Below are 12,730 nucleotides of genomic sequence, written 5' to 3' on the forward strand. Positions count from 1 at the left end.
TGGACTGGGGAGGACTCTGTGCCCACTTGGGGCCTGAAGTTCTTTATGTTCTTCCCCAGTTTCCTGAGCTAGAATCAGGCCCAGCCCTGGGAGGAAGCCAAGGCATCACCCTCAATAAGAGTCCAGTCCCTTAGAACAGCACCTCCACACCACCATGGTCATCCAGACTCTGTCCTGCCTAGTCCTCTGTCCCTACTCCCCATCCCCTTCCATGCCCAGTCTAATGAAATCCCGACGTCAGGCATGGGCATGGGGCTCACCCAGGGCTCAGAAATTCTCTTTATTGAAGCTTCTCTGACATTAGTTTTCAGACTATGTTTCACTCTCAGGGCCGGGGGTGGGAGGCCGAGTCGTCCCATGACTGTGGGCAGGGGATGTGTTGTCTGTGCCCACAGCTTAGTTGCGGAGGTTCCTTCGGGTGGCAGATGAGGTCCTGATGGAATAGGCCTTGAGGGCTCCAGGTCCCCCGCTGCTCGAGAAGCTCAGGGCATTGCTGCCCATGGTTCCTCCGAAGACCAGCCCTCTGCCACTGCCACCAGTAGAACTCACCACAGCTGGGGGAGACAAAGGAGGGCGCCATTGGTAAAGCCCTCCACAGGGACTCCATCCCTTCACCCCAGCCCACCCTCCAGCTCAGCTGCCTCCCTCCCTGACCCCTCCACTGGACAACCCAAAGGGAGTCTCTAACCAGGGGCTGCACTCCAGGGGTTCACTGCCCTCCCCTCCCCTCCCCCACTCTGCCCCTCTGTCTCCCCCTGACCTCTCACACTGAGGCCACTGAGCTGGATATGAGCTGCAGGGAACCTGCCAGGGTAGAAGGAAAGGAGGTTCCCAGCCCCACAAGCAGGGCCCGCAGGACAAACTGTCATTCTAGTGACCCAGCAAGTCTGCACAGCACAGAGTGGTGGCCGGAAACTTACAGATGTTCACCGCTCCTGCTCCATCTCCAACCAACCTGGGGACAGAGGACAAACCATGAGAACAGCTCTGCTCTCAACACTGGAGGAGCACTCCCAGGCACCCCCTCCAGACCCCAGCAGGATCCCTGTTCTTTCCTTCCTGTCCCCACACCTCCAGCTGGCCTTCCACTTTGTTGCAAAATGGGTGGAGGGGTGGGGGAGGTTCACATGCCACATGCTCAGGGGCAAAGTTGCACAACCTCTTGTTGCCCACTTATAAATTGGATCTAACATAGGACCAAGGTCAGAGATTTGTTGGTGAAGGTTAAGTTACAGAAGTTATCTAAAGCCCTGCACACCCAGGATTTGGTAAATGGTAGCCGCACTTATTATATATGTACATGTTTGCCTTCCCTCACCAGATCATAAAGTCCTAAAAGTGGGTTGTTGCCTATTCATTCCCATGTCTCAGCCCCTAGCACGAGGCCCGGAACACAATAATTACTTACTATGTGTTGAAATAATTAGTGAATTGTTGACTGATTGAATGCAGCTCCAGCCAGGACCTAGGAGGGCGGTGAGGTAGGTGGGGTGGCTTTAAGCAGCCTGTGGGGCTGAAACAGGTCTTGCAGTGGAAATTAAAAATCCATCTGAGACAGCTGGGTGTGTTTGTTTTGTGACTCACAGCCCCATTGTCACCAAGCCCTTGGCCTTGGGGATCAGTTTGCTCTGCAGGAGGGAGGGGCACCTTGCTTTAGCAGAGGAAGTGAGGGGAGCTCGGTAGGTCTCAGCAGCCTCAAGCCCAAGAAGGGGACAAGGGATGTGTTTTCTGGAAGCTTCCAGGATGGTTGTTCATATAACCCCTGCAAGTGCTTGGAGTTGCCAGAAGCAGAGAACAGGGTGAGTTGCCTGCCACCAAGCAACAATCCTGTGTTAAGAATTTCTGGTACAACACCTAGAGGGCTCAGAGGGAAGAGAGCTGCATGTCCAAACCTTAGAGATTTGGGTGATTTTCTTTTCTCATTCTAAGTATTTTTGTGCCTAGTTTTATATTTTTAACTTTGTGTTCTCAAAGAAGCACCCCCCCAAAATTGTAAGAGTTTGGGGATCATGACCCTGGATCTGCCCCAAAAAAGCTGACAGGCTAAGAGATAAAAGGAAGGTGTCCATCTCCACGTGCCCCAAGGATAGGGAAGGCCAGTCTCCTCTCCAAGCACCAAGATCTAAGCCTGATGAGAGCAATTTGAACTGAGATTAGGCCTTCAGAAGAGGGCGTCTCCACTTGCTGTGTGACCTTGGGTATGCCATTAATCATTTTTGAACTTCAGTCCCCTCATCTGCCCATGGAAGGAAGCTGGTTCAGGTCCTACTCTAAGGGTCCCCCAGCTCTGACTTCTATAAGGAAAAGAGGCCCAGCATGAGAGTTCTCAAGAAACTGAGGTCCCCCCATGCCCATGGAGGAAGAGGGTGCAGAGAGAGGCATCTTATTTGGAGCTGCTCTGTGCCCTGGTCAGCATCTCTCTTCTCACAAAGACTGAGTGCCCACCTAGGGAGGGACAGGTCAAGGGCCGGGGCGGAGCCCTTCCTCCTCCTTCCTGCCTCCCAGCTTATACCTGCTGCCACGGTTTCCCCTCTCTCCAGGCTCTCTGCTCCTACACACCCTCATTCTCCCTTCCCTTCCTTCCACTCTGTTCATCCTCCAGCCTCCTCCCCAACCCCTCAGGAATGCTGCTCTGAAAAGAAAGTTTGCTGTTTTCTTTTTTTTTTTTAAATAAATTTAGCAATTAAAATACAAGGTACTATTCACTACTTCCTTTGAGGATGTTTTATCTCTTCAGCAGATGTGCCACCTCCCTGAGGGCAGAAGCGTGTCTACACGTTATCCATCTGCATGCCGGGTTCTAACAAGCCAAAGCCAAACATGATGAGCCTCAGCCTTTGCCAGGCTGTTATTTCTTACTTCTCCAAATCCTAACTTCCCCCCCGAGGCCCACTGTAAAGCCTTATCTGTTGACAGGCTCAACCAATCCAACCAGGAGAAAACAAAGGCCCAACTCCATTGTTAGAGGCACCTGGTCTTTCTTGAAGAATATCCTTCAAGACTAACCCATCCCAGCTTCCTCTCCCACTGTAGGTGAGTATGCACATATGTCTGGGGACAGAGGAATTCTCCCTGTCTAGCACACTCTGACAGTACCACATTGATTTAGCTGAGTAACGTCATGAGAAGCAGCCTGCTATCATGGAAGATGCCGGACCAGGAATCAGCACTCCTTGACTATGCGCCGACTGATCAATTAATAACAGTAGACTAGGGAGTCAGTAATATCTGATCTGCTTCCCTGTGTTCTGAGAATCAAATAAGATACCCCATGAATGCCCATACATGCAAAGGGGCTTTATGCTAAGTGACCTTTCCTTCTAGAAGGGTGTTTCATTTAAGGCAAAGCAGCATCCATCCTTCCTTGTACCTCCCACCCCTGTGCCTTGCAGACAAAGGACACACAGAAAATGCTGGTACATAGCTGAACATCAGGCCCAGATCCCACTGAGCCCCGGATCCCCGGCCTCGCTTCCCATTCCTCACCGGCTCTCCTCGCCCTCCAGCAGCTTGCGGTAGGTGGCGATCTCAATGTCCAGGGCCAGCTTGACGTTCAGGAGCTCCTGGTAGTCTCGCAGCTGCCGCGCCATGTCCTGCTTGGCCTGCTGCAGGGCGGCCTCCATCTCCTCCTGCTTGGCGCGAGCATCCCTGACGGCCAGCTCCCCATGCTCCTCGGCCTCTGCAATGGTAGCCTCCAACTTGGCTCGCTGCGGGCAGTGGTGGGACTATGAGCTGGAGGACAGAGTCACCAGCCACTGCTTTCCTGCCTACCCATCCAACTGTGAGCACCTCGGTGACTTGCTTAAGGTGGATTCCTTGAACTGCTGTCTCCCCGAAGCACCAGAGAATCCCAAGAGTTAAACACTTGTGGACTTGGCTCTCCAAAGCCCGGGTTCCCATCCTGGCTCTGCCACTTACTAGCTATCTGGGCTTGGAAGAATCAACCTTTCCAAGCCAAAGCTTCCCCTTTCCTGAAAGAGCAATATCATAGTATCTATTTCATAGGGATCCTAGAGGATAAAAAGAAATAAAACACAAGAACTCTTATCACAATGTCTAGCAAACTGCAGGCGCCTAATAAATGTTATTATGAGGGCTGGGTGGGGTGTCTTAGTGGTAGAACATCTCCTTAGCATGTGCAAAGCCCTGGGTTTCATCCTTAGCACCACATACATACACACACACACACACACACACACACACACACACACACACAAAATGCTGCTATGATTGCTAGTATTAATAAATGTTATTAGATTTGCAAAATCCTCAGTCCCCCAGTCCCCAACTAGAGGAGTTCCAAGGCCATGGATTTCTGGGTTGAGTCTCCAAATGCCAGGCAATTGACAAGAACCAGAAACAACCTTCAAAATAAAAATCAGCTGGGAACAAGCCCAGAAGAGGGGAACTTGGGGCAGAGGGACCCTCATTCCATATACCATATCCATAGGTCATGGGTTTGGGTAGGGAGAGTTTGGTGTACCTGTGTCTGCCTTGAGCAACTGCCACTTGCTACCTGGCCTTAATGTTCCCCTGCTTTGGGCTCTTCCCCCACTGTTACAGTTTAGATCTTGATTGTCCCCCAAAGGCTCATGTATTGAAGGCTTTGTCCCCAGCTAATGGTGCTATTCAGGAAGTGGTTAAACCTTTAGGAGGTGGGGCCTAGTGGAAGGAAGTTAGGTTATTGGGGGCATGCCCTTGAAGAGGAGATGGGGACTCTTGCCCCTTCAACTCTGCTTCCCGATTGCCACGAGATGGGCAGTTTTGCTCTACCACAAGCTTCCTGCCATAATGCTCTGCCTTGCCGTAGGCCCAAACAACCATGCAACCATGGACTTAAGCCTTTGAAACTGAGCCAATATAAAGCTTTCCTCCTTTAAGTTGACTTTCCTCAGGTATTTTGTCACAGTGACAGAAAGCTGATTAAAACAGCTATTACTGGAAGTCTGTCTAGCCCCAGGCATCTTGTTCAGCTCAGTGAGCTGCTACCCCCATTCCCTAGCTCAGGACTGACTCCTTCTTCTCACTTCTCATCAACCATCCCCTACCCTTGTGTTGTCTTCCCTCAGCTGAAGCCCCACCCCCCTGATTCTCTGTCCCTGGACTACCTCTCAGTGCCCTGTCTTGTCTGACTGGTGTCCCCTCAACCACAGACCATACGCCCCTGCCTCTGGAGGCCCCTCCCAGATCCTCTCAAGGCCCCTTAGTGATGAGAGATACTTGACTCTGAGCCCTGGTTCTGCCCTGTTGTGTGGAGAAGAACTGGATGTGGTAGAGGATATAAGATTTGGGAAACCGCCATTCATGATTCTGTGCCTCCCCTCCTGGCCTGGAAACTGGCCCACTTCACGAGGTGATTCATGACCCAACATCTGTGCCAGGAGGCAGCCTCCACCCCTGTATAAACAGGCCTTCAGGGCTCTGAGGTGAGGACGTTTCTGTGTAACTCACCCTCACTTCCCATTCCCCAGCTCGTCTGGAGATAAGATTTCTGAAGATGTTGCACTCTCCCGCCCCGCCCCTTTTCCCCCTTGAGACTCTGCTCCAGCTGAGCTGCCCGACCACACCCACACCTCCACCAGGGATTGGGGACCCTTCCCTCCTCAAACCCCCACCCCGAACCTAGCTTCCAGTTTTCAGTCAGTCTCTTGTTGGAGATCTGTACCCCTATCGTGTGCCAGGTGCTGGAAGAAAGGGACAGAGAAGCGGGCAGATGGGGTCCCTGCTCTCAAGGCATTTGTATAAACCAGTGGGGATGGGGACAGTCGATCACTTAATAATAATTCAGAACATTTCAGAGTGACAGGTGCTTCAAAGAACTTCAGACAAGCTGCTGATATAGTGGCTAGGTGTTTGAGGAAGTCACCTCCAAGAAGGGGGTCTTTTGTCCTAAACCCAAGGTTGAGAAAGAGACAGCCATTGACAGAGCTGGGAGAACCACATTCCAGGCAGAGAGAGGCCCAGTACAAAAGCCCTGCATCGTGAACACTCTTGGCAAATGCAAGATACAGGAAGCAGGCCAGTGTGGCCCAAGCAGAGTGAGTTGGGAAGCAAGGTCAGGGTGAGAAGGGACTTGTGAGCCTTGGTAATGAACTGTGGGTTCCCAAATGTTCATACTGCCCCAGAGCTGGGTGCAAGCAGAGCGCTCAGTACCAATGGCGTAACTGATGGTGGCTCTTCGCTCACCAGCCCAGGCTTCTGTCCACCGGCTCTGTGGCCAGCCAGCACTCTTCCCGCTCTGGCCCCAAGCCAGCATCTGGCCAAGAGCATTCTATCCTGAAGGTCTCACCAGCAGCCCTGAGAAGTGAGCTGCAGAGCGTAGGCCCAGGGGAGACAGGATGACAGTCTCCCCTCCACCTTTCTGCTCCTCACCCAGAACTTGGCCTCAGATGGCTGCCTCTCACATGCCCCAAGGAGCAGAGAGGAAGGAGGGATGAGAGCCCAGCCCCACCTGGTTCTTGATGCTGTCGATCTCAGCCTGCAGCCTCTGGATGGCCCGGTTCATCTCCGCAATCTCGTTTCGGGTGTTCCGGAGGTCTTCCCCATGCTTTCCAGCCTGGGCCTGGAGGGTCTCAAACTGGAGGGGCCACAGATACAAGTATTGTAGGGGTGGGCCATGATTATAGGTGATTGGTCTCTCTACCCAACCAAGGAGAGCCCCTCCCCACTTCTATTTCCAGGGAAGAACAATCAGAAAACCAACCATCTGCACTCAATGCTAGGAGGCCAGAGTATTGGGCAGTGGGGTGGGGAAGGGGTTGAGCCACCTCTTAGCAAGGACACAGAAGGTTCCCAGGGCCCTTCCCTTTGACCTTGGGGCTCTTCCCACTCCTACCCTGGCCTACTGCTGGACAATAACTGAAAGCCTAAGACATTATTCAACGTTCACCTCCCAGTACCATCCATTTCACAGATGCAGAGCCTGAGTCCCAGTGTAGGGGAGGAACTGTCCAGGAATCACACAGCAAATCGATGACAACATGGAGGCCAGAACTCAAGTCCCCTTGTTGGCATCCCTAGGCTCTCAACCCTGCACCATGGATGACTCTTTACCACTGCAGAGACTTCCTCTATGCTGCTTTTTAAGACTTGCCTTGGGCTCCGGCCTCTAGTAGCACTAGCTTACCCCCGTATCAGCTCCCATTCCTTCAGCCCCCACACCATCAGCTGCCCTGGCTCCATGAAGTATGTGTCAGGATGAAGCCTCCCAGATCAGAAGCCCTGGCATTCAGAATCTAGAGCCTGCTTTTCCATCTACTAGCGGTGTGGAGTTAGGCAAATCACTTCAACTCTCTGTGCCTCGGTTACCTCATCTTTACAATAGTAATAATAATGGTACACACAATAGAGCTGTTCTGTGGATTAAGTCAACAGAGGAAAAATACTGGAAATATCACCTAGCACTATGTAAGCACGCCGTGCCTGTGTAAGTTCTGAAACTATGCCGAGCATTATGCACTTAACAAATTCTCATTATTAGTAATGCATGTCTACTTCCTCTGACAGGTCCCTGCATTGGGCTAGGATCTCCCTCAGAGCAGAGACCTGGCCCATGTCCTCTTCCCTGGACTCCAGAGAGCACCACAGATTTAACCACTGATGCCCTCCAAGACAGTGGGGCCCCCAGCCCTGAAGGCTCCAGATGAGGTGGGGAGGAGGGAGGCTGCCACCAAGGGCCCTGGCAGGAAGAGGAAAGACGCCCCCAGGGGTGGCACACCTTGGTCTGGTACCAGGCTTCAGCCTCAGCCCGACTGCGCTTGGCCATCTCCTCATACTGAGCCTTCACTTCAGCGATGATACTGTCCAGGTCCAGGGAGCGGCTGTTATCCATGGACAGAACCACAGATGTGTCTGAGATCTGGGACTGCAGCTCTGCCAACTCCTGGAGGGACAAGACAGAATGGTGGACTTGAGGCAGGACACATCCCTATGCCCACACCTGCCCTGGGACTCCCTGCACAAGCAAAAGGGGGAAAAAAAAAGGGAGGCTGGAGTGGGCCTGCCCACCCTTGGCTCCTAGAGTCTCAAAGCAGATCTGGTGGAATCAAAGGAGGTAACAGGACAGTGTGGTGCTCGGTCCCCTCAGGGCACAGCACTAGTGGAGGATGACGAAACAGATCCTATCACATTCCCATGGGATGCACCACAGCCTTTAAAACTGGTGATGAGCTGTGTTTACAACGGGGAAGGATGTCAGGAGTAGGCTGTAATGCGAAAAATATTTCTCTCTTTCTCCATGTGTATACATGCACCAAACAGTCTGGAAATGTCAATACAAAGATGGTAATGTAACAGGGTGCATTTCATGATTTGGGTATAAACTTTATATTGAGGGAGTTGTTCTTTTTTGGCTTTGTTATTTTCCTTTTTTTCTCTTCTTTTTCTTCTCCCCTACCTCCATAACAGCAGGGGAAGCAAGGTTAACCTTTTTCCCATCCTATGCCAAGTTATTATGTCCTTCGCTGACCACAAGAACAAAGAAAATTCAGACCTGGGAATCAGTGCCAGTGAGTCTGAGCAACATCTCACTCAAGGCCACCAGCTGGACATTCATTACATCCACCAACAATTATATGTGCAGCCCAATTCTTGAGCCCCCTCCCCCCTTTAAAAGCCTTTATTTCTCCTTGTGAGGAGGACAGCAACCTTTTAGGACCTTAATCCACTGACTTCCCCACTGCTAGCATATCAATAAGTCTATTTTTTTTTTAAATTTTTTCTCAAAAACCTTGTTTCTGTTATTTGAATCAGCCCAAGGACAAGCACCGGGTTTTTACAACAGGCAGAAGTGATCTGTTCTCCATGTTATGCCTCACTTAATTTTCTGTTCTTCTTTGCAATGAGCATGCATTACTTTTGCAATAAGAAGAAACAATTACATATTAATATAAACACAGTGTACATGTGAACGTGCATATAGGTACAGATGGCATACATATATATAACATGTGCCACACGTAAGAAGACCTGCATGACAGGAGAATAAACTGGACATCACTTTCCTCTGTTCATATATGAATACACAACCAGTGAAACTCCACATCAGTTCAACCACGAAAATGGGAGGTTATACTCCAGTGTGTATAATATGTCAAAATACACTCTACTCTCATAGATATCTAAAAAGAATTCAAAGAAAAAAGAGGGGAGAAGGAGAGGGAGAGGGAGAAGGAAAGGAAGGAGGAGAAGAGGAAGAAAAAGGAGGAAGAGGAAGGAAAAGAGGAAGAAGAAGGAGGAGGAGGAGGAGAAAGAGAAGAGGAGGAGGGGGAGGGGGAGGGGGAGGGGAGGAGGAGTGGGGGAGGAGGAGGACAAGGAGAAAGGTAGAAGAGACAACGAGGTTCACTGAACTTAGATTGCCTGAAGTAGCCTCAAGGACCCAGCCCCTGAAATGAACAAACATACTGACATTTAAAGGCTGGATGTTCAGGCAAAGACTAGACTGAAGAGAACTGAGAACTTGGTCTGTTCTTAGCCCCACATGTTAATTATGCTCCTGCCCATCCTCTGTCCCTCTGCCTAAGGTCAGCAACTCACGCTGAGAGCAATGGAAATGTTTTTAAATTCCCACAAAGGTAAAGAGCTGGAAGCCCAGGCAGGACATAGGTGAGAGAGAGAGAATGAGAAAATCACAGAAGGGTGGCTGGTGGTGGGCAGACGCCCACCTTGTCCCTCTGGGAATAAACTCTCAGACACTCGTTCCCTCCTCTCCTGGGATCCCCAGCCTGTCCCATTCAATGCACCTGTGAACTGTGTCAGAGCCTGGCCTCCTCTGGTTCCTTTCAGCCCCACCCAATCCCCCAACCTGACAAATTACCAAAGTCATCCCAAGTCCTGATAGACCATACCCCTTCTGCTACCAGCCCCCTCCTCCTACCCTAATGAAAAAATAAAGAACAGGATGATACCATCACCCTCAACACACACCTAGTGGTCCATAGGCAGGGTGCTGGACCAGATGGCTCCCTGCCTAGGGCACAGAAGGAGAAATGTCAGCCACCCAAGATTCTCACCGTCTCATTGAGGGTCCTGAGGAAGCTGATCTCATCATTCAGAGCATCCACCTTGGCCTCCAGCTCCACCTTGTTCATGTAGGCAGCATCCACATCCTGGGGGTAAAAGGACAGGGCAAAAGGACACCATATCCATAGCAACAGGAACATTTAATAATGATAGGATCAACCTGTCCAACCCCCAGGGCCAAACACCACTGGCCTAGTAAGAAACTCAGTTTTTCCAGGTCACTAACATGACTGGTGGGACGCTCCCTCCCCAGGCCTTCCAGGCCTCTGGCTGGGCATAGTCTCCACAGGGCCCCAGGACCAGAGCTGGCTTCCCAGCACTGGCAACCCAGAGCAGCCTGAAGCCCCAGACCTAGCCCTTGACCAGTTCCTTAAGTCTTTATGGTGTGGATACCCCCTTGGCTCTGCCACCAACTCTGTGACCTGGAACAAAATCACTCCTACTCTGCAAGACTCCTTAATGCATGGGAGAGTTTATCATCTTTCAACTCCCAGGTCCCCTCCTACAGAAGGGACAGGTCCAGCAGCCTGTGAAATGGCAGTGCGGTGGCTCTGAGGCAGGCAGGTGCCACCACCCTTGCCTGGAACAAAACATTCAAGCTACAATAGAGCATTTTTCGAGGTTGAAACCTCCCTCCTTAACCTCCATCCTTTGGTCTTAGCTCTAACCCTGGAGGGCTAGAAGTAAGTCTTGTCACTCACCAGACACATACACACCCACAGGGCAGGCCGTGCTACTCTGGCCACTCTGGCCTGGCTTCTACTCCAGGCTGGATCTTGGCTACCAGTCCCCACCAGCCATTCAGGTAAGAGATCCCATGATCCCCTGTCCCTTGTGCTTACAGATGATCCCCCTCCAGCCTGTCCACCCGCTCACCTTCTTCAGCACCACAAACTCATTCTCAGCAGCCGTGCGATGGTTGATCTCCTCCTCATACCTACAGCAGGGGAGGGGACACAGTGTCGGCACAGCTTTACCTCCAGTGCCCTCACAAACAGGTGTGAAACCCACCCTGCTCTCTTACCCTCTACTAATGACACATCTGGAAAAAAAAAAAAAAAAAAACAGGTGTCTGAGCATGGCTATTCCCAGGGCTTTGAGTCTTGGTGTGGAGGGGGAGGGACAGCAAATACATGTGAATTAAAGGACAATGACGGCATATAATAGCCATGCTTATGGACTGCAGGTGCTCTCTGCGCACTAACTCATTCCACCCTCCCAACAGTCCTAGAAGGATGGTACTGTGGTTTTCAGAGAAGAGAATGAAGACACAGAGAGGCAGGTACTGAGCTACTTAGTGGCAAACCCCAGATGTGAGCCCTGGAGGCTCCATAGCCCAGGCCTTAACCACTGGTTCAGCCCACCCTGAGGAGAGAAGAAGGGTCTAAAGGGAGGAAGCTATATAGAGTCCTCAGCCCCCCTTCTACTCCCACAGCAGCCCTCCAATCCCTCCTCCTCCTAAGGAGCAGCCCCTTCTCCTTAGGAGAATCTCTACAAATAGGACCTAACCCAGAAGTTATTTGGGGACTCAAAAAAAGGTCTAGAAACAAGAGCTCAGCAGCATCCAACAGTGGCAGGGAGAGGTGAGGATAGCCCGAAGCAGCTTTGATGGGAAACAAAACCTCTGGGCGAGTCCAGCCCCTCCAGGAGGCTCAGGGGATCCACAGTCCCAAAGTTGTACTTAAGTTCTAAAAAAAGTTATGGAAATCTCTGCCAGGCCCTCTGTCCACCCAGGCCTTGGTGCTGCACTGCTGAGCCTGGAGGGTGTGCAGACTGAGGGTCTGGGAGCAGTGGTACTCAGGGGCCCTTCCCTGAATCTTTGGAGCCCAGACCAGCCCCATAGGAAGGTAACCTGAGGGCTTTGGAGTAGGGGAAGATGGGTGTGCAGGGGCTGGTTACCATGCCCTCCCAGCCCAGCCTGGTGTGATTCCACCTGCTGTGGGATTCATCTGTTGACTTTTGCCCCAGGGAAGTAGCAGGTGGGGGACCCTCTGCAGAGCCTTGTTTGCTCTCCTCCAATCAGAGTCAAGATACCTGCTCCTGCTTAGTCACAGGACCACAGGAGAGCACAGAACACAAATCACTGCCCCCAGTGCCCACTGGCAGGTATGCCAGGGTGGGGCTAGGGGGTGGGGCTGGGGGTGGGGCCCCACCCAAGCCTCAGGCATTGGTTTCTGTTCAAGGAGAAAGAAGGGCTCAGTGAGCATTCAAAGACCTCCAAACCTTCCTGCCCTCCCCTTCTAGCCTCCTTCCTGGCTCTGCCCTGACCAAATTGCCTCAGCCCCTGAACCCCACTCATTGTTCAGGATGATCATCCTCCCTCCTTGCTTCTTTACTTCCCACCTTTTGTCCACTTCTGGGAGTCAGGGACCCAAAATTCAAGTCCCAGATCCCAGTGACCTACTCTGTGATCTTGACCAAGTCCTTGAACTTCTCAGGTTTCCAAATTCCCTACCTGCATAAAAGGGAACTGTTCTAGAATGACCTGTGAGTATCATGCAAGTTTGAAGCACCCCACTCCTAGGATACCTTTTCTGCCCTCCCCTGAGAACTTCTTCAAGCACCCGACCATGCAGGGGAGGGTAGACTGAGCTATTTCCCCCAGACTGAGTCAAGAGAAAAAGACTAGAACATCCAACAGCTCCAGAGGCTGGGGAGGGAGAAAGGGGGAGAGAAGAGGCAGGGAATGTGTTGGTAAGGACCCGGTCCT

The 12,730-nt window shown here is 51.6% G+C and overlaps 1 protein-coding gene and 1 long non-coding RNA gene across 8 annotated transcripts in view; one reads left to right on the forward strand and one right to left on the reverse strand.

Moving 5' to 3' along the window:
* Nucleotides 1-261: 261 nt before the first annotated feature.
* Nucleotides 262-12,730, reverse strand: part of Krt7 (keratin 7) — a 48,106-nt gene continuing 35,637 nt past the window's right edge. For all 7 annotated transcript variants that reach the window (XM_078014650.1, XM_078014649.1, XM_078014647.1 and 4 more), the window contains 7 exons: nt 10,897-10,957; nt 10,011-10,106; nt 7,718-7,882; nt 6,452-6,577; nt 3,487-3,707; nt 921-955; nt 262-554 (listed from right to left, as the gene is read on the reverse strand). In XM_078014650.1, the coding sequence (XP_077870776.1) occupies nt 397-554; nt 921-955; nt 3,487-3,707; nt 6,452-6,577; nt 7,718-7,882; nt 10,011-10,106; nt 10,897-10,957 (862 nt within the window). In that variant the 3' untranslated portion in view covers nt 262-396. The remainder of the gene's footprint in view (nt 555-920; nt 956-3,486; nt 3,708-6,451; nt 6,578-7,717; nt 7,883-10,010; nt 10,107-10,896; nt 10,958-12,730) is intronic.
* On the forward strand, nt 1,472-3,698 carry LOC144364833 (uncharacterized). Its single transcript, XR_013422909.1, has 3 exons — nt 1,472-1,799; nt 2,917-3,033; nt 3,393-3,698. It is a non-coding gene; the product is annotated as an uncharacterized LOC144364833 (long non-coding RNA).

The sequence above is a fragment of the Ictidomys tridecemlineatus genome, chromosome 6 (genome assembly GCF_052094955.1).
Source record: "Ictidomys tridecemlineatus isolate mIctTri1 chromosome 6, mIctTri1.hap1, whole genome shotgun sequence".
Lineage (NCBI taxonomy): Eukaryota > Metazoa > Chordata > Mammalia > Rodentia > Sciuridae > Ictidomys > Ictidomys tridecemlineatus.